The sequence below is a fragment of the Anomalospiza imberbis genome, chromosome 17 (assembly GCF_031753505.1).
Source record: "Anomalospiza imberbis isolate Cuckoo-Finch-1a 21T00152 chromosome 17, ASM3175350v1, whole genome shotgun sequence".
Classification (NCBI taxonomy): Eukaryota; Metazoa; Chordata; class Aves; order Passeriformes; family Viduidae; genus Anomalospiza; species Anomalospiza imberbis.
This window is the reverse complement of record NC_089697.1, coordinates 15056444-15083266: the sequence shown is the minus strand read 5'-3', so window position 1 is coordinate 15083266 and position 26823 is coordinate 15056444. Positions and strand designations below refer to the sequence as shown.

At 39.1% G+C, this 26823-nt stretch overlaps 1 protein-coding gene across 7 annotated transcripts in view; it reads left to right on the top strand.

Moving 5' to 3' along the window:
• Positions 1–25831, top strand: part of RBM39 (RNA binding motif protein 39) — a 30828-nt gene extending 4997 nt beyond the window's left edge. For 2 of the 7 annotated variants that reach the window (XM_068208147.1, XM_068208151.1), the window contains 15 exons: positions 320–369; positions 3249–3443; positions 8878–8943; positions 9044–9097; positions 10503–10620; positions 11198–11350; positions 11901–12038; positions 13549–13614; positions 14622–14826; positions 15036–15113; positions 20620–20652; positions 21686–21761; positions 21913–22018; positions 24670–24748; positions 24838–25831. In XM_068208147.1, coding sequence (XP_068064248.1) covers positions 320–369; positions 3249–3443; positions 8878–8943; positions 9044–9097; positions 10503–10620; positions 11198–11350; positions 11901–12038; positions 13549–13614; positions 14622–14826; positions 15036–15113; positions 20620–20652; positions 21686–21761; positions 21913–22018; positions 24670–24748; positions 24838–24938 — 1518 coding nt within the window. In that variant the 3' untranslated portion in view covers positions 24939–25831. Of the gene's footprint in view, positions 1–319; positions 374–3248; positions 3444–8877; positions 8944–9043; positions 9098–10502; positions 10621–11197; positions 11351–11900; positions 12039–13548; positions 13615–14621; positions 14827–15035; positions 15114–16673; positions 16855–20619; positions 20653–21685; positions 21762–21912; positions 22019–24669; positions 24749–24837 lie in introns of those variants that run through there. The other 5 variants (XM_068208148.1, XM_068208150.1, XR_011004846.1 and 2 more) reach the window with 5 other exon arrangements.
• Positions 25832–26823: the final 992 nt, after the last annotated feature.

The window sequence follows — 26823 nt, the reverse complement described above, 5'->3', positions numbered from 1 at the left end:
ATAACATTTAGTCACTTGAGTGCTGAATTCTACAGGATAACTTGCTCTCTAAACCATGTAAGGAAGTATCTACAATTTAATACACACTTTTAAATTATGTAAGTCTTGTATTTTGTAATTGTATGACTTAAATTTAAGCAGCAAAGTGGTTAAACATGCCTACCTAAATTTTCTAAAGCTTTCCACATTAAACTGTAAAGAAGTAATTTAGTATTAAAATTTCTGTTTTTTATTTTCTTATTCCTATTCCCATTACCCTTTGACTACTTGAAATATTTCCGCTTCGTCCTCACGATGTTCTTCTATCAACCCTGCTTAGGATGAGAACAAATTGAGCAGTGCCAATGGTCATGAAGAACGCAGCAAGAAGTAAGTATTTTCTCAGTTCTGTCCTTTTGGGTGGAGGCTGCTGATTTTTGTGGACTTGTGATTCCATGTCAGTGGTGTTTAAAGAAATTATTTGAAAAAGATTGGAATTTGCAGTTGCAGAAATTTGGAAATTTTATTTTGTTTACAAATGTAGTTAATACCCTTTGCAACTGATGTAATGAAAATTGCAAAAACCTTCACCTAGCATCAGATAAAAATACAGACTTAGTATGTTCATCATATTTAAATTCTTTTTGTTACTTTAACTATGCAATGGATTTTGCATTTTAAAAATTATTTGTTGTAGAATTGTGGTTTGGAGCAGTGGAAAGCAGTTAAAGACACCAGTGCTTTCTTGAAAAGGTTTAGGGTGTTGAGTCACCTTGCTCTATTCTCCGCATCCCTGCCCTTTGAAGATGTCTAAATTTATAGTACAAGCTTTTTAAAAAACAAAAGTACAAGCCCACCTTGCTCAGCAAGCATAATTCCAGGGTGTGAACACCTGCTTGATACCCAAAAGGTGTGTAGTCTGTAAAATAAGTTCCTTACCTTACAAGCATAATTTGTGAAGCGGTAATTGATGTAAAAAGAAGAATTACGAAGTTGATGGTTGACAAAACAGTAAAAAGTTAGCTGTGTATTACAGAAATGAAGTCGACATGTATGCTGTTGTCACCTTCTGAAATCATACAGATGCCAGGCTGAAGTACTCCAAATAAAGTTTTTTCTCAAGTCTATAAATATTTGGGAAATTATAAATCCAATTTCAAGGTCAGACTTAGGTTGGAATCAAATTATCTAAAATTGATTGTACCTTTTACTTGTGTTCTAAATAATACAATGAAAATAATTTTCATGCTAACTATGGAGACCTCTAAAACCCCATCAAAAACAACTGCTGTCAATATTTTTAAGCCCTAGAAGTTAATTTTGGAATAGTTCTTGTTCCCCATAATCTTTAGACAAGTATTTTGTTTGTGATGTGTGACAGTGTACTCTGTTGCTGAAGACAAAGGTGTATGTAGGGTTTGCAAGACTGCTTGCTTTGCTTTAAAACAATTGAATTGTGTCTAAATGGTATTTTTTTATCTACTTCAGTTGGGCAAATGCTGAAGTAAGATTTAAACTGTCAGGAAAATCCACAGCAAACATCAGCAACTTAAAAATAAATAACAATGTGCAGCTTTCAGTAATTGTCGAATCATACTTAAATGTCCATTTTATTAATTGGAAGAATTAAGGATCTGCATTTTTACTAGATGTCTATACTGTAGGTCCAGCTCAATTGTGATGTGAAGGCAGAGCATGGATCTGGACTGCTGGGAGTCCTTGCCTACAAAGCAGGTTCCCTCTGTTGGATAGGGAACAGCTGCTGTCATTGGTGAAGAGTGGCTGCAGTTACTGGTACTGGTCAGTATAGTGAGCTTCAGGGAGTTTTTCAGAGCTATTTTAATAGTGAGTGTCTTAGGGTTTTATCTTGGGGAAGTGTTGGTAAATGATGGATCCTAGAGGAGAAGGGACAGTGTGTGCCTAACCACACCAACTGCATTACTGCAGGAAGTGTGGTTAAGTGATTTTGATGACACCACGCAGAAATAGAGAACGATCAGAAATTGTGAAGCTTCTGAACATTGGGTTTTGATGCAGATGCTTCTCTGTCCATACAAAAATATTAAAAAAACTAATGGACTATGGCAGATAAGAAAAAAAAAAGAAACATTATTTAAAATGTAATTGCAAAATGTTTGTCTTCAGAGATAGATACTAAGATAGTTTGAATGGACCTTCCTAGGTGGAGATCAGAGAGCAAAAGCTGTTAATAATTAGGTTCAGTTAGATGTGGCAGGTGAGAGGTGTTTTTACTTCAGAAATTGAAACTAAGTAGAAGTCTTAGTTGATTCATGGGCATAGAAAGCCACAGGGATGAACCTTCTGTAATCCACATGCCCTTTTAAAAGAATTTTTAAGAGTATGAGTGACCATGTTGAGAAAGGTAATATCTGTGTTCAGAAGGCCCAAAAGGAGGAAGAGGAAAAATTCAATGACAAAGGATGTTTCAAACTTTGGAAGTTTAGAAGCAAAGTTGATTATTTTGCTGTCTTAAGTAATGGCTTGAGCATCTGTTTAACACGTGTCTTTTATATATATACACATACATATTTTAGAAACTAGGAGACTAAGCTTTGGTGGTCTGAGGCTGAGATGGAGGAAAAAATTTGTGAACAATCCAAATGCAGCAATGGAACAGTTGCTCACTGCACATATTTTTCTAATATGAGGTATAATTGACATACAGGTTTTAGAAGATTCAATTTTCTAAGTAAATTGGTAAAGTTACAAAAATCTGCAGTTTGCCCCAGACCTCTAACTGCCATAGACTTGAAAAAGCAAGTGGCTTATGAGTGGGAGTAGCAAGTAGGAAGCTAAACTCTTAAGCAGCATGTTAAAGATGATTGGCAGGAACTCTTAAGAGGAAACAACCTTCCTTTCCCCCAGACTTGCCTCTTCCTTCCTATTTTTGTTGTGTTTTGTTTTACTTTGCTATATAATTTATTCTTAAAATCATGAAGTATGTTTGAACACCAGATGAAGTACTGCAACTGCTATGTACTAGATCTAACCCAGGAAATTAGTCCTTTTACTCTTCTGAAAGCGTTCTCTAGCAATTAAAAAAATTTAAAATGTGCTGTTGCAGACTTCATGTGGCTCATGAAAGGAGATTGCTGACATGCTTAACCACTCATTTAACAATAAAAAGTATAAATAGCAATAGGTACAAACTTTTCCCATCAGTGTCTGTGACATCAGAGGAACTGAGGAATGTGGGGTAAGTAACACTGAACTATGTGTGTAACTGAAGTTGCACTTTTCTTTGTCAGGAGAAAAAAAAGCAAGAGCCGAAGTCGAAGCCATGATAGAAAGAGGAGCAGAAGTAAGGAACGCAAGCGGAGCCGAGATCGGGAACGGAAAAAGAGCAGAAGCCGGGAAAGGAAACGGAGCAGAAGCAAAGAACGCAGACGCAGCCGCTCTAGGAGTAGAGATCGCAGATTCAGAGGCCGCTATAGAAGTCCCTAGTAGGTTATTTGTTCAGAGTTGCCTGTGTGCTGCTTCATTGTTACCACGTGGAAGGTCAATGTATCATTCTCTGCTTTCTACGTTGGTCAATAATTATAACAGAAAAGAAAGGGAGATGTTAAGTTTGAAGAATGTCAGTAAATACAGAGTGTAAAAGAGGATAGTAATATTCCTCTTGTAGTTTTCATTCTTGGCCAAACACAGAGATGGGAAAGCAAAGGAAAGAATGTGTACAGCTGAGTGGAAAATGAAGTTTATCACTAAATCAGTATAACAACCTAATTCTCTCTATGTCCTGACTGTTTAAAGTATATGAACTTGATGGTTTACTGTCAAAAAATTAATAGTAGTCTGTTAATTTGGTTACAGGCTCATACTCCTTTTTTTTTTGTGTTACTCAAGATTTTTACTGTCTTGCTGTTCTTGAACATTAACTCCATAAATGAATATTCACACAAATGTATTCCATGTTTATGCATCCAAACTGGGAGCATCTTGTCTTAGCAATGCCCATGTGCTGCAAATTTGCCCTGCTTTTTTCTCAGACTTGTTTAGAGGCTGACAAGAATTCTTTCATCGCTCTCAGATATTTAGCTTGATAGAACTCCAGCAATAGGTGGTTCCAGGTATTTGTAAATCAATTCTCAAAATGTATTTTTTCATCAGTATAATTTCTGATGGTTTGTACCATGGCTCTCCCCTTTGCTTCCCATCACCTCTTTTTGCAGAAACTCAGTGAGAAATGGGCTTTGTGCTTGACTGTCATTGATTACCTGAGGCTGCTGTTTGTCTCTGCTTTTGTCTGGGTCTTATCTCAATTGTTGTCAAATCTTGGAATGCAAGATCATGTTAAAAGAAGGCATTTGAAAAGGATGTATTTTTTTAATCATGACATATAATGCCATCCATGATAGACAAATCTCTCAAGATGTTTGAGCAGACAGTGTTTACCTTCTGATAAATTGTAGGCTTGTACAATTTTATGAACATTAATGTTTTTCTTGGGGCTTTTTGTACTCTTGGACTACAAACAAAAGCTTCCTGAGGTCCTCAGGATCTCACTCTGCTAAGTCACCTGGATATTGGCATTTTCATAATGAAAACCTACTGCAGTTCCTGGGTCCTCTAATGTGCAGTGGCGCCCTGTGCATAATCAGTCTTGTGTATGTGGGGATCATAACATATCAGCCCTGCTTTTCCTTTGTCTTGAGTATCAGAGCCTCTGTACACTGCTCTGGACTTCAGCTGTAAAGATATCAGCAGTGCAGAGTTCTTTTCCTACAACTCTATCACATGTGTAAGATTACAGTAGCTGGTTGGGTTATGCCAGTGCGACTGTTGTGGCTCAAGGTACAGAGGACCTTGGTCAAAAACTTGAGCCTTCTGTATATGGAGCCTGCTGGCATCCTTCCCTCCAGTGCAGTGTTGTGTGGAGAGGATGTCCTTTGTTTCATCTTGTAGGTGGGAGTTGCTGCATTCTTCCAGCTGTGTTGGAGGGTTTTATTCTTTGTTTTTCTTGTTGTCACTGCGTGAGAAGGTTTTTCACCTGGAGAAATTTGGGGGTTCCAGTGTTCTGGTCTTCCAAAATAATTTCTGCAAGTAGAGGTTGAAAGTGTTGATGTTACTACAATAACCCATGCCTGTTTTAATGCACTGAGATATGTTATGCCAGAAAGGTAAGTAGTTTCGAGGGGTCTTTTTTGCTATCCTGACACTCCCATAGCTGTTCTGGATGATTGCTCTGGTGTTGAGACACAGTGAACCAGAAGCAGGGATAATGTAGTATGCTCTGAGGGTACATAGTTGTGCTTATTCATTTGATAGTTTGTTTGCTGCTTCAGTTGCCAAATCATTGCTTTCCTTTAACCAGGTAGAATTCTAGTGTGTTTAGATGGTTTTGTGGAAATTTTTTGTAGGGCAAGTGCATGTGTCCCAGAAGCTTTGGTGTTGACTGATGGCAGTCAGCAAGCAGTTGCTGTCATTCAGTTGTAGATGATGAATGGTCCTGTTAAAATGATAAACATGCTAATGTGATTCCAGACTTCTAGTTTTGGCTCTAAATGTGTGAAAGAGAAGGGATTGTTAAGAGTTCCTGTTCAAGGCTCTTAAAATACAGGGACCCACCTTTAAATCTGTATAACAGATGCTGAATTTCAGGGAGATGAAAACTTTGGCAATAAAGCCTCCTGCATCACCAGCCACATTTGGATCTACCAATATTGAGCTTTCATTTGAAGAAGTTGTCTCTGTATCAGTGGCGTAAGTTCAGTGTTTCAAAAGTGACTGCCAGAGTACTCTTTCTGGCTGGAGCATTTATTTCTGGAATCTCTTATTGTGGGGCTGTTCAAGTAGTTTTGGGTTGGAGTTACTGCTGACAGGGTTGTAGTTGACTGCAGTATCTAGATCAAATTGCTTAATGGCTTCTATTTTATCTTATTTTTTACTCTTCCTCCTCTTTGTGATCTTTCTCATGAGCTTTATAAAGGCTCGTTTTCAAGCTGATTATCTGTAAACTGAGATGATTTTGCTGCTGGGAGCAAGTAAGGAGGCATCTCAGCAGTAGTGAGAAAAAAGTTTAGGCAACTGAAGGAAAAGGAGAGTGCTACAGAGAACCTGAAATCTTTGAATTTCTCACTTTAGGCTGGAAATGTGGTTAATCATGGTTAAATGGTTTAATTTTTAAAAATCAGGTTAAAATTAGGTGACTGTCTTGCATTGCTTAGTGTTCACAAGGTTTTTTTTCCTCATGTTCTTTTCACATATGTTGTCCCTTAAGTATTTCATAGCTGTATCATTAGGTCTCTTAGGAGAAAGAATTTGATTGAGTAGTCTTGCTTAGACATCTGCTGGGCAAGTCCCAGTTGCTGCTGACATAAAGTAGAAGTCACTTAGACCATCCTGTTTCTATTCTGAAACCACAAATTTAGACAAAGCTGTTAGGAAAACAGGTTGATTACAATGATGACTGAAAGTTCCTTGTGATTCTCCTGGACTTTGTTAGCCAGAGTTTGCCTTGTCTGACTTTTTTTGTTGGAATCTTGAATGAGTGGGTAAAAGCTGATAATTTGCTGGCTTTCTTCTGACCTGACCATTGTTGGGATGCGTGGCATCTCGTAGGTTTTGTGGAAGTGTGTGCTTTGGCTGCACACAGGACTTTGGCTTGGAAAGAAAGTGACTCCTAGACCTAGAGATTAATGGCTTGTGACACGGTGTTTCCATACAGGTTAGCATGAACTGGGCAACAATTGTAGAGACAGTAGAAGCAATGAAGAAACTTTACTTGAGATCTACAGCTTTACAAGCAAGTCTCCTTAGGAAAAACACAGGGAGAATACTGTTGAAAAGGGTATACTTTTGATTTTGGGAAGGTAGTTTGGGCTCTCACCTTGCCCTAGGCAGCTTTCTGCTTGGTCTGTTCCAGTGTTCTGCGGTTTCTTAATGTTGGTTTCTTGGAGTTCTGTGAATAAGATAGTACTAGTCAGGAAAGAAAATAGAGATTTTTGAAGTTGTGGTGGGTTGTGGGTTTTCCCTGCCCTTTTTTCCTCTTCCCTCCATCCGCACCCCCACTTTGTGCATGTATTTGAAAACTGTTACTTCTCAGTTGTTTGTGTTTTGGTTTTGTTATTCATTAGATTTAGATGAATACTTGTGGCAAGCACAACAAATACTTACAACATTTCTTTCGCCATTTCCTTGAAAACTCATGGTCTTAACTATTTGTTACGGTTCAGTTGGTCTGCATGTTAGTGTTCTGGAGTCACTGTAATTGGTTTGTCTGACTGCACTGGAATTTCAATGGAGAGCACCTTGTTTCACATCTGATGGGTGCAATGTAGTCCCATGTCTGATAAGAAGGTAGACTCTGAAATTAGTACTAGTATTTCCAGATGCAGCTTTTGGCAGTTGTTCCATAGATACTGATGAACCTGAATGGACACTCCCAGCAATAATTTGTCTGAACTTGAGCAGGGAAGGGAGTAATTTATCCTAGGCAAAAAAAAGTCTGGTTTTGATCAATTGTGATCTCATCTCAACATGTGCCTGTATTTTATGTCTTATTTTCTCTCAGTAAGTAGTTATCTTCTCTTCATAAGTAGTTTCTAAATGGTCTTTTTTCTTTATTTTTTTTCCAGTGTTGTACAGGGCCATATTTCCCTTGCTTTAACCTGGCCAGCATGGTTTTGGATCTTGGCCCACTACTTCCACCTGTGTCATGACATGCTTAAAAAATGGCTATCCTCCTCCTCCTTGTGGTGGATACTGAGTTTAACAATAAGCTTTACTCCTCCACTGAGGAGCAAGAAGACGTTTTTCAGACAAATTGCATAGCCAGATGGGTTTAGTGAAAGGCTACTTAATGTTTTCAGCCCACCATGTCTTTTGGGGAATTTTACATCAATTTGTAGCAACAGCAGAAAGAATCAATTGTTTACACATGGAAAGCCAAAGCCCAGTGCACAGCATTCAGTCGGTGCAGCAGTGCCTCTGCGCTTGGTGAAGATACAGGAAGAATGTTAACAGGTGTTGTTCTTTGCCTTTTGAACAACTCTTTACCAGGAGATCAAATTTAGGGAGAGCACGATAGGACGAATCTTAACTGCTCATGTCACACTCTGTTCCTGGGTGCCCCATTAACTAGCAAGAGGACTGTCCTTAACATAGAAGCAAAGGGCAGATTACAGTTTGTTCTAAGAGACTCTGTGATGCCTGGAGAATTAAATTAGATTCAGTCAAGAGATAGGATTCCTTTTGTGGTTGTGTCTGTATACAGCTGACTGCTGGGTTCATTGCTTCTGTGGTTTGATGGCCATTAGGAATTTTAAGGAAGCTTCATTTACATATTTGCAGCACTTTAGTGGTTAGAGCCGAGACACCATTAGTGAAGGTGTCCCTTGCTGGTGTCTGCATGGAGCTACTTCGGTTTGCTCTTGCACCTTAAATTTCATGGAACTTTTGATTTTAAAATGTTACACTCGAGCACGTAATCCTGCCAGCACCACTTGACATACAGCTCTGACGTATGTAGAAGAACTCTCAGAGTTCCAGGCCACGAATGTTATGCTTTGCAGTTGTCAGTGTGTAGAACTTGCATGTGGACAAAAAAACTGTTGAAAATGGTTATAACAGTAACTAGCTCACAATAGTTTGCATATACAAATGTGCCATGACTGACTGTCTCATGAAGAGTCCTGCATATTCTGGGATTTTGTGATGTAGGTGAAAGTGGGAGGGGATCATATTCTGTGCCTTATGGTCTGAAGTGCTGCATGTATTGATAACCAACTGATAATATTATGCATGCTGTGGATGCTGCTAATGGAAATGCTGGCAAGTTCAGAGCAAGGGTGGGTGAGCACTTGGAGTGTAATGTGAGTACAGACAGGAAATTTTGAATTCAAGTACTCAGGTGTCTTATCTTTTCTTCCGCCGTAGTTCTGGTCCAAAATTCAACAGTGCCATCAGAGGGAAGATTGGTCTGCCCCACAGCATCAAATTAAGGTTTTTGACTTTTCTGTTTTTCATTGCATCATTAATAGGTTTTGTTTAGGAGTGGTATATTGGAAGGTTTTCTTGTAACCTTGTTGATCTTTCTTTTTAGCAGACGTCGCTCCAGAAGCAAAAGTCCTTTCAGAAAAGACAAAAGCCCTGTTAGGTATGGCTTTTTATGTGTGTTTGGGTTTGTTTGTTTTTGTCCAGGTGGAGTTGGAAAAGTGATGGTGAAATAATGTATGACTACTTGCTCTCCAGCTCATCACTCATAAGTGATGCTGGAATTCATTCAGAAAGCCAGTGAAAGAAGAGCATTTGGTAGTATGTTGCTTTCTCCCCGTGTCATAAAAGGTTGTAAATAATGTCGGTTTGCAAAACAAGTCTTGATTTGTTTGTTTTTTTGTGTTTCTGTATTCTCAATCTTTTCCCCATTAATTGTGATTTAAATTAGCTTTTCTGCTAAATTGTGCTTAATAATCCAGAGTATCGAATGGGAAAGCACAAATGTTTCTTTTTGCTATCTAGTATTTATTATTGTTATTTGTTGAGAGGTTATATGCCTTTGCAATCTAGGAGCTGCTTATCCATTCTTAATCTTCTCATTTAAGGGAATAGGATTTAGATAGCTGCTAATGAGATTATTCTCTTACATTAATGCAGTCAAATTTAACCAGTCTCAATTTGTTTTTCAATGACTGGCAAACTCTTACTGAGATAATTATGTCTAAATTTTTGTTGTGTTTTCTAATTGATTAATATCTGTGTGATTAATTTAATAAAAATACATACTACATGGACAGAAGCTCAATCCAGGATCCACCATGCCTACTTCCTATGTAACTTGTACTTGAGTACAAGTCACATTTGTTTGGATTTGAAGATTTAATACATTAACAGTGGTGTATCTAATTTGAGCTAACAGTTCAGTATTGAAATAAATTTATTCTAGTTCTTAATGTGTCAAGGATCAAAGAAACTCACTATTTATACTTCTTTAGGGGTTAACAAGCTGAAACTATGAAATGAGGACTGAGAGTTCTATTTACATGGATGTCAGTCTTGTTTTATGCGGTGGCTATAGTGACTCCAAAGTGAGTAGTGAGTCCAAAGTGACTGGGTAAATGGAAGATGTGAGTTGGTAAAGCCTAGCCCACACTACGTGTCTGAGAGTTTGGACAGCCAGTCTGTGCTAGTTTGCCCTGTTTGCTTTTGTGTTCTTGTCCTTCCATCATTTTGGTGGAAAGGACATGTAAGCTCCATAGTGGTACCTGGTACCAGTTCTAGACAGTAGCAAAATGATACCTCAGTTTATGCTTTTGCACATAAAATAGAATTTTCCAGTCATATTTGATGTTCACAGTTGAAATAGGGAATTCAATCATGTTATAACTTACCATGTTAATATTTGGTATTCACTTCAGTTCTTTACTCTGCCTTTTTTCTTAATACAACAGGCATTTTTTTTTCCATCAGACTCTGAAGTACTGATCGTTTGGTGTATCATGTGTGGTCCAGAGATGAGTTACCATAATTCAGTTGATTTTTTAGCTGAACTTTACTCTTTCCAGAGAACCTATTGATAATCTTACCCCTGAAGAGAGGGATGCTCGAACAGTGTTCTGCATGCAGTTGGCTGCAAGAATTCGACCAAGAGATCTGGAAGAATTTTTCTCTACAGTAGGGAAGGTAATTGATAGGGAAGTTCAAATCATCCTGAATTTTGCCTCAAGCTGTCCTAGTACAACTTAGTACAGGTTCAATAGTTTCTTGGAATTGTAAGCATGTGGCTTTCTGGAGCTTCCTATACCTGTACAAAGAGGGATTAATGGTGAACTAATTATTAAAAGCTTTGAACGTGAAAATGTAGTTTCTTAGTAGTTGCTTGTTCATGTGATGTGAGGCAAAACATGTTGATGCAATTCTGACTCAAACACTTCATTTTTCATATTTTCTTCTTTTTTCAGATAGGTCTGTCAGTTATAGCATCATTTGAAAATTCATGTAACTTCTAAGATGGAAAAACTTCATTTAGTCTATCAGCTGTAAGGTTCTGGTGTAAAGCATTAGAGTGCTGCAAGTTCTGTCACATACAAAACAAAACAGCAGCTTTAATGCTAGCTTGCCTCTGGGATACGTTTGTTACAAAAGGTGTATGCTGCTGTAGAAAATAATTTTCAGTATTAATATGTGTCGGAGAAATAGGCTGCATTAGGTTTTTTCCTCTTTCTCTAAAAGTATTTCCATCTCTGTTTCTGCCTTTCAGGTTCGAGATGTGCGAATGATTTCAGATAGAAATTCCAGACGTTCAAAGGGGATTGCTTATGTTGAATTTGTTGATGTTAGTTCAGTGCCCCTGGCAATAGGACTGACTGGACAGAGAGTCCTGGGTGTACCTATCATAGTACAGGCATCACAGGTAAGGAATTGTAAGCCTCATTTTTGTTCATGCAGAGTTAGGCCTCCTGTATTTTGATGAAAAACTTAATGTTTGAAAATTTGGCTGCCACTGAATGTTTGGAAAACCTTAACAAGAATGATTATTTAAGCTAGTGATAATGGACTTTTGTTTCCCATAGATAACAGGCAAATTAAAGTGATTCAAAGTTGTGTAAAGGCATTAGGAAAATACAGATCTTAAGCAAGTAACAGTAAAGAAATTCTTAATAGTGTTACAGAAGCGAAGGCTATATTGTGTATGCTTTCCAGATAATTTGATAGATAGAAGCCAGAATTCTGCATGAAGTTGTTCACTTTGAAGGCTTTTGGAGTATCTTGTCTCTGTACTTGGTCATGGTCTTGGATTTTGTAGCTCTTAAGTTCAAGTCTGATGAATAGACTGCATATCATGCAACAGCTTCTGTATGTTTGGTGAATCTTCTAGTTTAGGTCTAAGAGATAGTTACTTCTTACGTTAGGGGTTTTTAAATTATTTTCTTATCGAAGATGAATTTTTATTTTCTCCTTAGGCAGAGAAAAACAGAGCAGCAGCAATGGCAAATAATCTGCAGAAGGGCAGTGCTGGTCCTATGAGGCTCTATGTGGGATCATTACACTTCAATATAACTGAAGATATGCTTCGAGGAATCTTCGAGCCATTTGGCAGGGTAAACTTTAATTGGGCGTGTTGTTTTAGAGTAGTTTATTTGAAAAACCTAGTTTAGTTGTAGAGCCCTGGCAGATTCTGGAAATAATTCAACTTCATACTCACAAAACACTTGTGGTTTTCTTGCACTGCTGTGCCCATGCATTCACAGGCCTTAGGTATGTGGGTGGTGTTGGAGATGAGAACAGATGAGAATTTAAATTTGTGGTGGTGTCCAGTGAATTTGAATAGCAGGTCTTAGAAACTTTGGAATTCAATTAATGCCTGAAATTAAGGAGCAGGGGGAAAAAACCCTTGAAACCAGACAAATTCTCTATGTTGTATCCTGCTCTGGCAACTTGTGTCTTTCCCTTTCAGGATTGTGAATGGGAGCCCCATTTCACAAGTTAAAGCACAAAAAGCAGAACTGGGGTTGTGGTCTCAGAATAGTACTGTCTGTCATCTGTTTTGGACAACTTTTTGCTGCAGCTTTACCTGATGTTAAGACCATAAACTAGCAGAATGTCCTTTACAGCTCTGAGTTGGGCCCGTTCTCATTCCTGAGTATTGGGCAGCAGGATTCAGCATGGTAGTAAGTTTATGTAGAGAGAATTATGGAAGTGAGCAGATAAAACCTGAAGTTTCCTGTGGAGTTACAACACGTTAGCCCTACTGTGCTATGCTACTGGTGTATAGATCATTTACATAGGGGAAAAGTTAGATATTCAATATGCTTCTTAATGGGTAAAAAGAAGTCTGTTAATGTTTGCGGTTTTCGCCTACTATGTTTGGGTATGAACTCTGCCTCATATACATATATGCTTTTCACATGCTTTATTCAGACTCAGTATGCCTATCCCTTTTAATCTCTTGTACAAAATCCTGGAAAATTGCTACTGTTGATTAAAATACATGGCTGCTCTTCTGGTGGTTTGGGGTTTTGTTCTTCCATCAAGGTCTGGCAGTAGGATTAAGGTAGTTTAGGAGGCTTATATGGAGACCTGTAAAAATCTTTTCTTCTTCTTCGGTCTACTCCAGTCCTTCCCAATGCTACTTTATGGCTAATGGATAACTCAGCGATGTGTTTTAAATTCAGTAACTGTAAACTTCTAGGAGTTCTCATGTACCAGTAGTTATTAAAATATACAGCTTTTTCTTAAAGACCTTTGCAGTCAGGCACACTGCTTTTCTTAGTTTGTAAAACAGTTTCTCAGCATATGAAGTGCCATGATCAGTGTGTTTCAGTTACGATCTGATCATGTCTGCATGCTTATTCTGCTAGAATTCTGCATCAAGCCTCTCCCCGTAGATGAGCTCAAAACCCTCATGTTTACCTGCTTCTCTTACTATCCTAGTACCTATTTAGCTGTCTGTATACCAATTTTGACATGAGGAAGAAATGAGAAACTAATTTTTAAGAAGTTTCACATTCATGTATGTGTATTTGACAGGGATGTTTGCGTGTTGTGTTCTGGTGTCTTGGGGTTTGTTCCAAAATGTCTTTTAATAAATAGCTTTATTCTTATCTTTAGATTGAAAGTATTCAACTCATGATGGACAGTGAAACTGGACGCTCAAAAGGATATGGATTCATTACGGTATGACTAGAATTTCTGGGTTTCTAGGATGATTTCTGAGTGTAGCCTTCCTGTGGAGGAGAATATCCCATATGTGAACCTTCCTATGTCTATCTGTGTTAGATAGTAGCAATCTAAACATAATAAACTAAGCTTAAGCTAAATTTGTATGTATACATAGGAGTTACTAAATTGCTACTTGATAAACTATGTGTCGCATTTCAGAAGTGCCATGTTGCCGGATGCAGCACTGGCTTTTTTCTTTGTTTCTGATGCTTTTCTGGGTATTGAGAATGAGCAGTGAATATGTTTAGATGGGAATAGTTTTCTCTGTAGTCAGTGCCTGCAAAAGCAAATGCTGTCCTCTGCAGGCAAGACACTAGTAAAGACTGCTGTTTTTATAGCTGAAAATAATTGAATTTGAGCTTTTTAGGGGAAATAAAATTATAGGGGCTGAAACTTTCAGTTGAAAACATCTTTCCTCTTTACCCTCAGGTACGTGGTTTTGTGAACTTGAGTTTCTTAATTGACCTGGCAATTTGTCATGGGAAAAAAGGTCTTGGCTGGGACCTCTGGCACATGGACACAAATGAAACCAAACTTACTCTACAGTTCATACTTGATGGTTTTAACACTGATAAAATGCTTGTATGCTTATTTTGATGTTTCACAGCATAAAGCAGAACATCTGTTTAGGAATAACCTGTAAATACGATAGCAGTTGTAAGGTTGCAAAGGAATTGAGTGTCACTCTTGAAAGAGAACCACAGCCATGACTTCTGTTGATTGCAGTATCTAGATGCTATAACTTCAAAAATATATTTAAGTATATGGTACCTAATTATGAGAAATTAAATACCAAAATATGCGTGTGTTTGGTTTAAATGAAAAACTCCGAGCACGTTAGCTATTTGCTATTGTCTTAAAGAGTTTCTCCTATTTGCGCTATTGTGGATATTACATATAGTAGAAGCGTTGCTGAATCCTGTAGGCAAGTATTACTGAATTTGTGTTTTTCCAATCTACAGTTCTCAGACTCTGAGTGTGCCAAAAAGGCGCTGGAACAACTCAATGGATTTGAGCTGGCTGGGAGGCCAATGAAAGTTGGACATGTAACTGAGCGTACTGATGCTTCCAGTGCTAGCTCATTTTTGGACAGTGATGAGTTGGAACGGACTGGAATTGATTTGGGAACAACTGGTCGCCTTCAGTTGATGGCAAGACTTGCAGAAGGTATGTGCAATGTTGGATAACAAGCATGTGAAGAAGTTTGCAGAATTTGAATTAAAACACTCCACAGAACTGTTAGGATAAATGTATGAAACATTTAAATGCATGTTATTTTTTTATCTTTTGACAATAGGAAGATTTCTGATACTTCTGTTACTGCATCCCTAACTGAATGAAAGGGCTTGCTCCAAGATCTGTGTATTCTGTTCCAGGTACTGGTTTGCAGATTCCTCCAGCTGCACAGCAGGCTCTGCAGATGAGTGGATCTTTGGCCTTTGGAGCTGTGACAGGTAAGAAATGGTGACCTATATTTATTTATTTATTTATTTATTTTAAATTACTTTATAATTTTTAGACAGGAGGTACTTAACTATGTTTTTTTGTCTTTTAAAATGAAGTATTGCAGCATTTTTTTACAAACTGTAAGACACTGCAAAACCAAAAGCAAATAACTAATGAAATTATATCACAATTTGCTTGGGTATGATTCACTTGGCATATTTTTCCAAATTTGCTGGTTTTCACCCCAAACCTTCATCTCTTCACTAATCTCTGTGCTAGTGGGGATTTGTATGTTCTACTGTAGTATACGTGTTGACTGTTAAAAATGGCAGGCTCAGAATTGGAAGGGGATTGACCCCTGTAGAAAAACCAGACCTGTAAGAGGGGCAGGAATGTTATTAGGACTTTATGGGGGACACATTATAGAGATGGCAGCAGCGTTTTTACAGCATATGTCCTTGAGAAGAAAGATATTTTATGTTAGGGAATGTGTGTGTTGCTTGGATTTGGCTGTAGTTGTACGTGTGTTCCGCAGGTGGGTGTGCTGGAATGAGGCTGAGGGATGTGATTACTGCTGCTTAGTTCATACCTGCTCTGGAAAACAAACTATTCATGGGGTCTTCAGAACTAGAGCAGGGAGTAACCTCCCTGAAGGCTACTTTTTTTTGCTACTTTTGATTGATACTATGAACAAAGGATATGAAACTGTCATAACAGTAGAAAGTACCTGAATGTCACAAATAACCAGATGCTGGAATGTGTGGGAAATGTCAGGAAAGTAGCAAAGAAAAGGTGGCATTGTTGTTTGCCTTTCAGCGGAGCTTGTGATGGAAATGATTCAGATTTAATAAGATAGGTCTGAATCATGTTACTGAAGGTCAGGTGCAGTCTTAAGAAGAGCATACATATGAAGCTGTAGACAGTTGCTAAAAGAATAAAATAGAGTTGTTCTAGAGATGTGCCCTTGGAAGGAAAAGGAACTGTCCAGTGACAGAAAAATGTCAGTTGCCTGTTTGAGAGGGATTAAAAACATACAGTAGCGAGGAAAAAGTTTGTCTAGTCCAGAAAGAAGGAAAGGTAACCACTGCTGAAGTTAGATCAACATTTATGTAGGTTTTAAACTGGTGTGGCAGTCTCATGTAGAAACATTTGTCAGCAATTAGAAATGAGAATAGTGTTTGAAAAAAACACCAATCCTTTTCCTCCTCCACATTTGAAACAAAGTAAAAAAAATCCAAGCTCATTAAATCAAGAACATGGCCAAAAATGTCTGACACAGTTGCATGGTTCAGGTAATATGGAATAAGCATGAGAAAACATGGCTGTGGAGAAATAAATGATGAGGCCATGTACAAGTGTTAGAAGAAGATGCATGTTTAGCAACTGTAGAAATAAAGATGGTAGGGATATCATTGTTCATTCCACTTGTATTGTACAAAAGGAATAATGCAGACACGTGCAACTTAAGTAACTTTGGAAAAAGATAAAGCTTTTTGCTGCCGTAGAGTCATGAGCTATCCCCAGAGTGAGATTTGGTTATGGATTAAAGATCTCTTTACTCTTGTTAGAGAAAATTACTACCAGGAATTATGTCATTGTGGGAGACTTTAACTTCCCCGATACAGATTGGAGAAGAATTGCTAGTAATAATGGTGGGGCCCAGATATTCCTGGATGTGATATCCGACAAATTTCTTCATCAAACACTCACTGACTCATGAAGAGGGGATGCTATTTTAAACTCACTTTGGTAAGTAATGAAGATGTTATGGATGAGAATAGAAATGACCATTGACTTGAGGGATCACAAGTTGCTCACATTTAAATGGAAGGATACACAAACAGGTCTAACTGACAGTTGAAGAAACAAGGCAATTAAGTCATCTGGTCTGAGCAACGTGGGTGTTTGAACAGGCAGGATGTGAAAAGTTTCTTCTGTTTCACTTTGCTAATGCTGTGTTGGATCTGTATTCTACAGAAAGAAGAACAAGTTCTGTTAGTGTGGGCTCCACGCTAAACCTGGGTGATCAGCTACCTCAAAAGAAATAAGGAATGATCACACAGCCTATGAAGAATAGGAAAAACTACTGATAATAAAACAATATTTTTAGTTTGGACAACAGATAAAAAGATAACTGTCTGCCAACAGTCAGATTGAGTTAGACATTGTTAAAGTCATGGAAGCAATAGATAAAGGTTTATCAACACTTGAAGAAGAAAAAAAAAAAAAAAGAAGTGGGACTCAAGTGAATGAAAAACTACTCCCAAGATGTTTCTATGTATTTAATTGCCTCAATATGTAGTGGGGATACTGGTCATAAAGTTTAGAATTCGAGGAAGGTAAGCCAGGAATATGTAGTTCAAAAATAAAGAAAATTACTCCCAAGGTAGAAAGAAAGCTAAAAGTAAGAGGCTAATGTAAACAGTTCAGAGGAGTAAAATTCCCATGAAATGAGTGATGGAATACATGTATGAAACATGAGGTCTCATTTCTGGCATTGTCCATAAACATTTTAAGTCCATGATATGGTATATAGCTGAAACATGTGACTCTAAATTACACTTGAAGTACACTTGAAGGAAGAAGAATGTGGTATGGCCAGATTCTGGTCCTGTTACTGAGTAGACTTTGCTACTTCAGAAGTCATACTAAAGAAGGATAAACTGGAGAATATTATGGAAGTATAGCATACTGTCAGAAACTATATCTAAAGATCAACAGTCATTGATTAAATTGCCTTTCCTTGGCAGAGGAGGAGCAGCTTCTTGCTGATCTTTAGACTCTTGTCATTTGGAAGTTACTAAACTGGAAAAGTGAGTAATATAGGAAGTACAAGGTGTGTCAAGAAGCTGGCTCAGAGAAAGAAGGATTTTTTTACAAGTGAAAGCTGGGAAAGTTGGAGGCTATTGTTAAAGCCAAAATTCGTATGTTGGGCTGATCTTATGTAATATTTACACAAATGAAAATGGTCAGCAGTAGGTATGAGGTGAATAAATGCATCGGTGCTGTCAACAAGAAATTCTTGGGGTGTTGTACGTTGTTCACCTCTTCAGGGTTAAATCAAATTCCACTCACATAGTCTGGGAGCTTAGCAATGGAAGAATGGCTAGGGAGGAGAAAAATATCTAAATGCTAGTTTATCAGTTCCAGAATATGACCTGACCATATGATACATCATTAAAATATTAGTTGTATTCCTAGAGGCAAGTAGGCCTAAGCATCTGAGGTGTAATATATACATCTGCAAACACTTCTGATAATCCGTGTTCAAGAGGGGGTCAATCAAACTAAAGTAGGGAAGGTAAATAATTAGTTTTAGGGGACACCTGAGAATTTGGCAATCCAGCAGGAAAAAGAATTTGAAGCTGAACAGTTCTCGCTGTGTACTCCCTGTTCTCTTTCTGAACATAGGAAATGTAAAATCATCAGCCTATAGAGCATTCTCCTTATGTTATGTGGGACAAAGCATTCCTTACTTGTGGAAGGAGCTATCTGTTCATGGAAAAAATTGAGATGGTGTGCTGCAGAAGAGGAAAGGATAGGTATCATCCTGGACCTCTATTTGGTCTCTGTTCTAAGTAATGACTGAAGACACTGGGCAATGCTTGGCAGGCTTTGGCCTATTTAAAGCCATCAGGATTTCAAAATAAACTTTTTATTTTAAGACAAAATGCTTTGATAGATATGTCTGTATTTCTGCTTTATCTGTACACTAAACATGTATTCCCATCATACTAAACTTGCTGCTCTTACAGGTGTTATATAAGAATATACTGAAAAAGTTACTTTTATCTGAATTGGACAGATGTATTAATTTTAGTTTCTGCATACTATTTAAAACTATGTGTAGGGAAACATGAATTGACAGTAAAGAGTGACAATTTCTTAATTCTGAGTGATTTTAGAAGTGAGAGGACAGGACCATTTTTCAGTCAAGAGCAACAAGAGAATCCAGTTGATAAAAGATCTGGTGAGCAGCAGGTTATGTTTCAAACATGGTAGATAATTAACCTGTGAAACTGTTGCACAAGATAGTGGTAGCTGACTTTGCTGTGTTTAGAACAGACCTTACTTGGCCCTGGACAGAATTTGCCTTGATGATATGTGCAGGAATTCTGGAGCATTTGCCTGTAGAGCCCCAGGTTGACCCACATAGACAAGTTCAGCTGGACATGATGGATTGGAATTGCAGCAGGAAAAGTGTCTGTCCTCATCTAAATTAAAACTTTGGATAGTTGCTCATTTCTTTAAAACGCCTTTGTTTTCAAAAGAGTCTGAGTATTAATTAACTAGGTAATTAGTTACAGATTTGGCCAAGACCATGCAGTTTCTGCAGAGAATACAGGCTAAGGCAGCATTTGCTATTGTGATATTTCTCATTCCATGGAGTTGAGGACTTTGTGGGTTCAGATCTGGATGGAAAACATGCCAAACGTGGCCAGCTCTTTTTACAACTCGGCCTTCAGAGCTTACTCCTTCCAGCCCTCGCTTTTCAGTATGGTTCCTGGTACATGTTCTTTGTAAAACACTTGGGAAAGGCACATGAGGAAAGTCTAGAGAAAAACATTTATTCCTGTTGGTTCTTCAGTGTCGTGGAGGAGGTTTTATTAAAAAGGGGAAAAGTATGTTGATACCTGGTGCCTTCAGGTATTTCCAGGTAAGCTTGAAAGCTTACTTGGTGCTCATCACTTGCTACTCTCTAAATGAGTGAATTAAGGTGATTGTTTGCCTCAGTCTTCTCATACCTAGTGTCTGTTAAATGGAACCATGATTGAAGGGGCTTATGCTTACAGTTCTTGAATTCTGAAGTTTTCTGTTAGTTCAGAGATGTCAAGTATTGAAGTCATGTACTTGGAAATTGCTAGATAGTCGGCATTTGTTTGTTCCCATCACTTTGAATTGGGACAAGTGTATGTTGTTAAAACAAGTAATGTTTTCTAGGCACATTACATGTTCTGAACACCGGAAAACGTTTTGAATTTGAAAAATATGAAAGTTACTTGTATCATTATGCCATCTCTATGAAAGCATAGCAGATGAAGTATTGCCTTATTCTACTTGAAGTGAAATCTGATAACTGCTTTAAGAATGTCAGGTTTTGATAGCTGTGTGCTTAACTGCTTTCAGGTAGTAAAGATGTTGGTGCTGACATGCACCTTAATGCTTGTCAGAATTGCTGTAATTATTTTCTCATGGAGTAAAACATGTCTTATAAAGACCTCAATCACAGCAAAAGTAAGTTGATAGTGATACATTAAATTAAATGATGTGGTCGTGTCTGCCCTTTTAAGGTATTGTTTCTCTCTAAAATGCTTTGTTGTCACACAATCTGTCACATACAGAATATTCTGGTAGAGAAGCTGAAATTAGTGAAACTACTCACAACTAGAGAGGAACAGTGATACTGGAATAAGCTCTTAACCGCAGAAATACAAGCTGAACAACCTGGCTGGCAGGTGATGATACAGTGATGCTAGCAAGCATACTAATTAACTTCTCTGTATTTTTCTTTAGATTTACAAACGAGACTGTCCCAGCAGAATGAAGGTAAACTAGCATTTGATATGACTTGTAATTTGTAGATTTTATTTCAGGTGTCTGTAGGGGAAATGCTTCTCCTATAGGGTTTGCCCATACCTGAGAAATTGTGTTCTGTTAGTTGTCTGTGGGCAATCATGCTGTGATGGGTTTTTTGACTGAAAATTCTTGGTAGCATTTTCTCAATGTTGGTAGCATTCCCCAGCCATGCACTAGTCCAAGAAAATGCGTGGGCTGGTATTTGTGGTTGGGTTGGAGTCTTCTCCCTGCCTTAAGAGGGGTTATTTGAGAATCAGAAGTTTGGGTTTACTGTCTCCGAGTTACTCCTTATCTGACTGCACAACCCTTAATGTCTGAAGTATATTGAGAAGGGGGCTGTTACTGCAGCTCCATTGACAGAAACCTGAAGCCTATGGAAGGGCAGCCTGTTGGACAGTGCTTAACACAATGTACTAGCATGATAAGCAGCAATAAATGACAAGTAATAATTTCACAGTTACAGGGAAAGAGCAATTTCAGGTGTCAAATGTTTCCTTCAGTCTGTGCTTTCAAGGGATGAATGTGCAGGTACACCTCTGAAGCATAATTCAACACGCTTAAAACAGGTTTTAAGAATTCCCCAAAGTTGTCTGTCCTTTGCTGTGCAGTCAGCTGTCCTGAGCTGCTACTGGGCTTCTATGAGAAGCAAAACATTTAAGATGCTGCTGACATACAACTCAGGCAGACATTTTAGATGCAAATGAAGATGCATGCCTTTTAATGTTCAAATGGAAAAATCTGCCAAAATCAATGTACACGATTATATTTTCACTGGTCAGGTTCAACTGTGATTCATAGCGTGGTGGTTTTTGTATTTATCAGTTTAAATACATCTGTCATCAATAGTGTCTGGTTCTGAGTTTTGCTTTCCCACCTTCAATTTCTGTCTAGTCAGAGCTGTTTCTATTATGCTGAATAAATTAAAGCCATGCATAGGGGGTTCTTAGATATGCTAGTGTTTCGTTTGTTTTTGTTTTTGTTTTTTTTTTTTCCATTTCAACAGTTCTGGCTGCAGCTGCTTCTGTACAACCCCTTGCAACACAATGCTTCCAGCTTTCCAACATGTTTAATCCTCAAACGTAAGTGATTTATCATTGTCTGTTTGGCATTTGTCAATTACTTCAACATGTAAGAAAGAAATCAGAATGTTGCAGGAGTATGTTTAATGGGTTTTGGGGGTGGATTTTGTCTGAATGATATCTCTGTCATGTCTTTCCTTCCCTTGTACAGTGAAGAAGAAGCTGGCTGGGACACAGAAATTAAAGATGATGTGATTGAGGAATGTAACAAACATGGAGGAGTTATCCACATCTATGTTGACAAAAACTCAGCTCAGGTATGCCTGCTTCTGCGGGGGACACACTGAGAAGATGTTAGGAGTTCTGTTGCTCTCTTTTTTCTAGGGGGAGCATTACAAATATGGGGCTTTTCCTAAACTGTACCTACATTTCTTAGTTTGTGCAGAATGTAGGTGGTTCCCTCCTATTGTGAATAATTGTGTGTAACTTGGATGAGCAGCTTTCTGGTGCTGCTCTTGCAGGTTTACCCAGTTGAAGTTGCTGTAGAAGAGTAGTGACCAGTTCAGGCATTTGGCATTTCCCTTAAGCTGTGCCTTTGTCCCAAGTCAGGGACTTCAGTTTCCTCTTTCTAGAGCACAGGCTTCAGCAGAAAGGGCCCTTGCTCCAGCAGAATTACAGTGTACAGGTAAACGTGTGCCTCATCCCATGCTTAGAAACAGTTGTGGTCACTCATGACATTAAAGCCTTGCAATGGGCAGTCTGAGGGCCTGGAGTTAGAACAGGGAAGATAAAGACGTGCTGCTGCTGACTGAATTCCATATTAATGCCTGGATCTTAAACTGGTGAATATATTTTTCTTCTGACTTCACCTTGTTTACATAAACCCCAGACTGGTTACCTCTTCTTTGTATTTCAGCTCTTGGATGTATAAACTTTGGAAGGTCTGTAAATAGGTTAACTCTCTTGAACCCTTTTTTTAAAGAATTCACAGCCCAAACAAAAGTTCTGTTTTCAGATGGTTTCACAGTTGGGTTACTTTCTATCCATCAGACCCTAAAGGTGTCACCTTGTGTTCCATGCTAAGGTACAAGGCTGAAACCCACATTCCTGTTGGTGTGCTTAGGTGGGATTGTTCTGCCCTGGTGATCCACTTCGCACTCAACAGCTGCTTTCTTGTGCAGCTGCCCCAATATCGCCTGAAACCCTTTCTTGTCGGTTACAGAGAGGTTAGATAGGAGCTGCAGTCTAGCACATAAAACAATGTGCTGCCTTACCTGGTATCTTGTAATCTTCAAGATCACACCTGTGGTCTTGGACCGTTGGACTGATGAGAGGCAGAAACTTTCCTCATAATGTGTTTGTTATTTAGAGAAAAATAAGTGTTCTTTGACAGAAAAAATCCAAAACAACCAATAACCCAGAACACTTCCCACCTCCAAAAAACCCTCCCAACAACTAAACAAAAAAATCACTGCACAACCCCCCAAAAAAACACCACCCCCAAAACTACACCAGCCCTCAAGATACCTCACATAGGTTCTAAGCCCATGGAGCTGCAAAATTCTGTTTCACATTAGCAGGTGGATTTAAAAGAAGAAACTGTAACATACTAAGTAATAAGTTAATGTTTCATAAAAAATGAAATCTGTTTTGTCATAGTAGCACAGCAGTGACACAGACATAAAATACCCACTGATAGAGTTTTCATTGTACCGTTCTGTTTTCCAGGCTTAGGTTCTGGACACCTTCAGGGCTCTGTCCCAGACTTCCATTCTGAGGGCTGTCAGGGGTTGGCTTATGAGGGTGTGATTTGTTGTGGATTAAACAGTTGCAGTCGTAGCTGAGTGCGTGGCTCATGTACTGCATCTATCTGTGCTGCTGGGTGTTAAGGAAAACCACAGCTTTTTGTTCCTGCACCTCATTTAAGCAGTTCAGGTGCCTTTGCAGGGGGAGGCTGAGAGAAGTGCTCTGTGTGTTAATTGATTGCTTAGTGCCTTAAACACCAGCTCCTAAGCACAGGTTTGCCACATAAGAAAGGAATGAGTTAGATTACAGTGGGAGGAGTTAATACAGGCTGATTAAAGCTGCTAAAGAAAGGCTGGAGTCTATTTTTTAATGTACTATTTTCCTGAAAAATCTGTTTCAGCTAGAATTGATCTTCTTGGGTATTACTGATGGTCTGTTTTTAAGCAGGCAGCCAGAAAAATGCCACACATTACTGTGGGCATCTCTGTTTTGGAGTTGTTGGATGTGACTGTTGTAGTTCTCTTGACTGGGGAGGCTCAGTGCTTGATCTGCAGATGGCAAACTCCAGGTGTCTCTGATGAAGTTCAGAGATCAGTCTGTCATGCACCTTGGGAAGCATCTCAGGCTTTTCCTGCCTTGCAGGGTTGGGATTTTCCCTTTGCCTCAGTTCTTGTTCAAGTAAAGACACACATGCTGATGTTCATATAGGAGAATTTTTATGGTATCTGTCTTCCTTGAAGCGTTGCTTCCCATGTGGGGGAATGGGGAGTGCTTGGTTCTTGTGGAATACAGGCTGTGGGCCTGCCTGTTGGGTAAAGCATATGTGATTGAGGTTAGTGGCTTATAGAACTTGGCAGCTACCGGACCCCTTGTGCTCTTCTCTTTCACATGGTGTTAATGATTAGGAGCCTTTGGATCCTCTTTCTAAAAGACTCTCAGGAGCAGATCAGCCATCCATGGCTCAGTGATTGCTGGTCAAATGCGTGTTTGGGCTATCTTGAAAAATCCTATTTAGAAAAATTGAAGGCTGCAGTAACTGCCACAGTGGAGTAGTTGCCTGCCAGTACCACCATCCACTTCTCTTGTGCTCATTCTGTGTTACGGATTAATGCCAGTGGGTGCCTGGTGGAGCAGGTGTGACTGTCACAGCCAGGGGTGGCTGAGGAACAGCGTTGGGGAAGTGCCTTTGACTCCTCATGGGCCGCACTATTCTGTCTTGCAGGGCAATGTGTATGTCAAATGTCCCTCCATCGCTGCTGCCATTGCGGCTGTCAATGCTTTGCATGGGAGGTGGTTTGCAGGTGAGTGTTCCATGTACACACCTACATTTAGTCATCCATTACAGAAATGACCAAACACTGATGTTTACTTTTCTTCCTCTTGTGATTAGGTAAAATGATTACAGCAGCGTATGTACCTCTTCCAACATACCACAGCCTTTTCCCAGACTCTATGACTGCAACCCAACTACTGGTTCCTGTTCGACGATGAAGATTAATTTAGTCAGTTTTGTACATAGGTATTTTTTGGAGGAAGATTGAGTTATCTTTTATTTAGATAAAACTAAAGGAAAGAATTTAATGTCATTTTGTGTACACTTCCTGCTATCTTTAAAAATAAAATGAAGTAAGCAGAAATGCAGTGTGTTCATTCCCCCTAACTAGCATTTCCACTGTATACAAAGCTGTTGACTTCTTGTTCTGCCTTGTAATTCTTGTACATTGACAAAGGTGATCCATAGGAACTGAGAAGTAGCTCATAGATAACAAGTACTCTGTAAAAGGCAGATGGGACATAATGACATTTTTAATGTTTCATGAGCCTTTCTTTTAATGCAGCAAAGACATTTTACATTTCACTAAATGTGGGTGATCTGCTCAAGGGTAGTATCTGAGAGAGACTGGATGAAGGGACATATTTAGTGTTTTTGTATAAATGGAAAATCCAAAAAGCTACTGAATGCTGACTGCAGACAGCTACTCAGCTTGCTTTGTGCTGAATAATTGGTAAGAATAGGAGGATTGAAGGGTTTTATTTCTTGATGGTAACTTTTGATTATTGTATCTGTAAGTTTCTTTGTAAATACTGTGAGGTGTGTCTACGTTTCCAAACAAAACATCTCTGCATTTCCAGATGAGTTTCCACGTGTGCAGTGGGGCAGAGCTGGAGGATTTCAGCCAAGTCTGAAAATGGGTAGGAAATACAGAAATGTGTTTTGTTCTGGTTGCATATAATCTTTGCTCTTTTTAAGCTCTGTGAGCTCTGAAATATATTTTTGGGTTACTTCAGTGTGTTTGACAAGACAGCTTGATATTTCTATCAAAGACTTTCATATTGCAACAATCTTTGTAAGAACCACTCAAATAAAATTCTCTTAAAAAGGCCTTCACGAAGCTTTATTTCTCTGCTCTCCCAATGTGACTTTAGGCAGTGTGTGCTTAGGCCTGGAGATGAGTCACAGATGCTGTGCAGTGCCCAGTATGCAGGTACGCCGTGGGATATCATGTGGTCAGAGAGTACATGCAGAAGCTGTTCCCAGCCCTCTGTGCAGTGTGGCCATGGGTTGCTGAGGATCTGGGCACAACTCTTACCCTCTTCAGGCATGCCTAAAGTTCAGTCCAGAGACAAACCCCTCCTGCCCACCTCCACTCCCATCCTTCACAAATGGTTGAGAGTCCTGGGGGAGTCAGTTACATTTGCTTTTAATCTGGTTTCTAGAGGGAACCTGCCCCTGTGCTTTGCCCTTTCTATCTTTGTTCCATCTCCCTGGCCTTTTTAACCACTAAGAAAAGACCAAGAGGGAGAGAGTAGGGAGAACAGAACATTCCTCGGGAGTGGGTGTAGGTGGGGCAGGCAGCAATGCTGCTGGTGTGCCTGTAGTATAGTGGGGAGAGGACCTGCTCTGCAGCCTCTGGGGCTGTAGCTGTCCTTGAGCTGCAGTGGGGCAAGGGCCTGTCCTTAATCAAAGAACTAGAGGCAAGCAAAAGGGTAAAGTTGGAGAGGGGCTGGGAATACAGTAGGATCTTGGGAATAGTAACAAATGAAGAAGTGGAGCTGGCTCTCTAGGTGTGCTTCATCTGAGAACAGGCTTTGAGTGGTGAATTTGTGTTTCTGCCTTAAAAACTGGGGAAAAGGCACTTGTACCAGGTCCAGGCTGTACAGGTGCCAGTTGAGGTAGTGCTGTTGCTCACATTTTCCTTACACAGAACTAAAGGAGGATCAGAAAGAGGCCTTATTTCAAAAGGCAAGTAATGAAAGACTACAACACCCTTTCCTAGGTCAGCTGCAGGCAGTGCTTCTGGGGCTGGTGAAAAGCAGGAGGGATTCTCCTGCTCTCCTAGGTTAGTCCTGGCCACCTTCTAGGCCTGCTTAACCA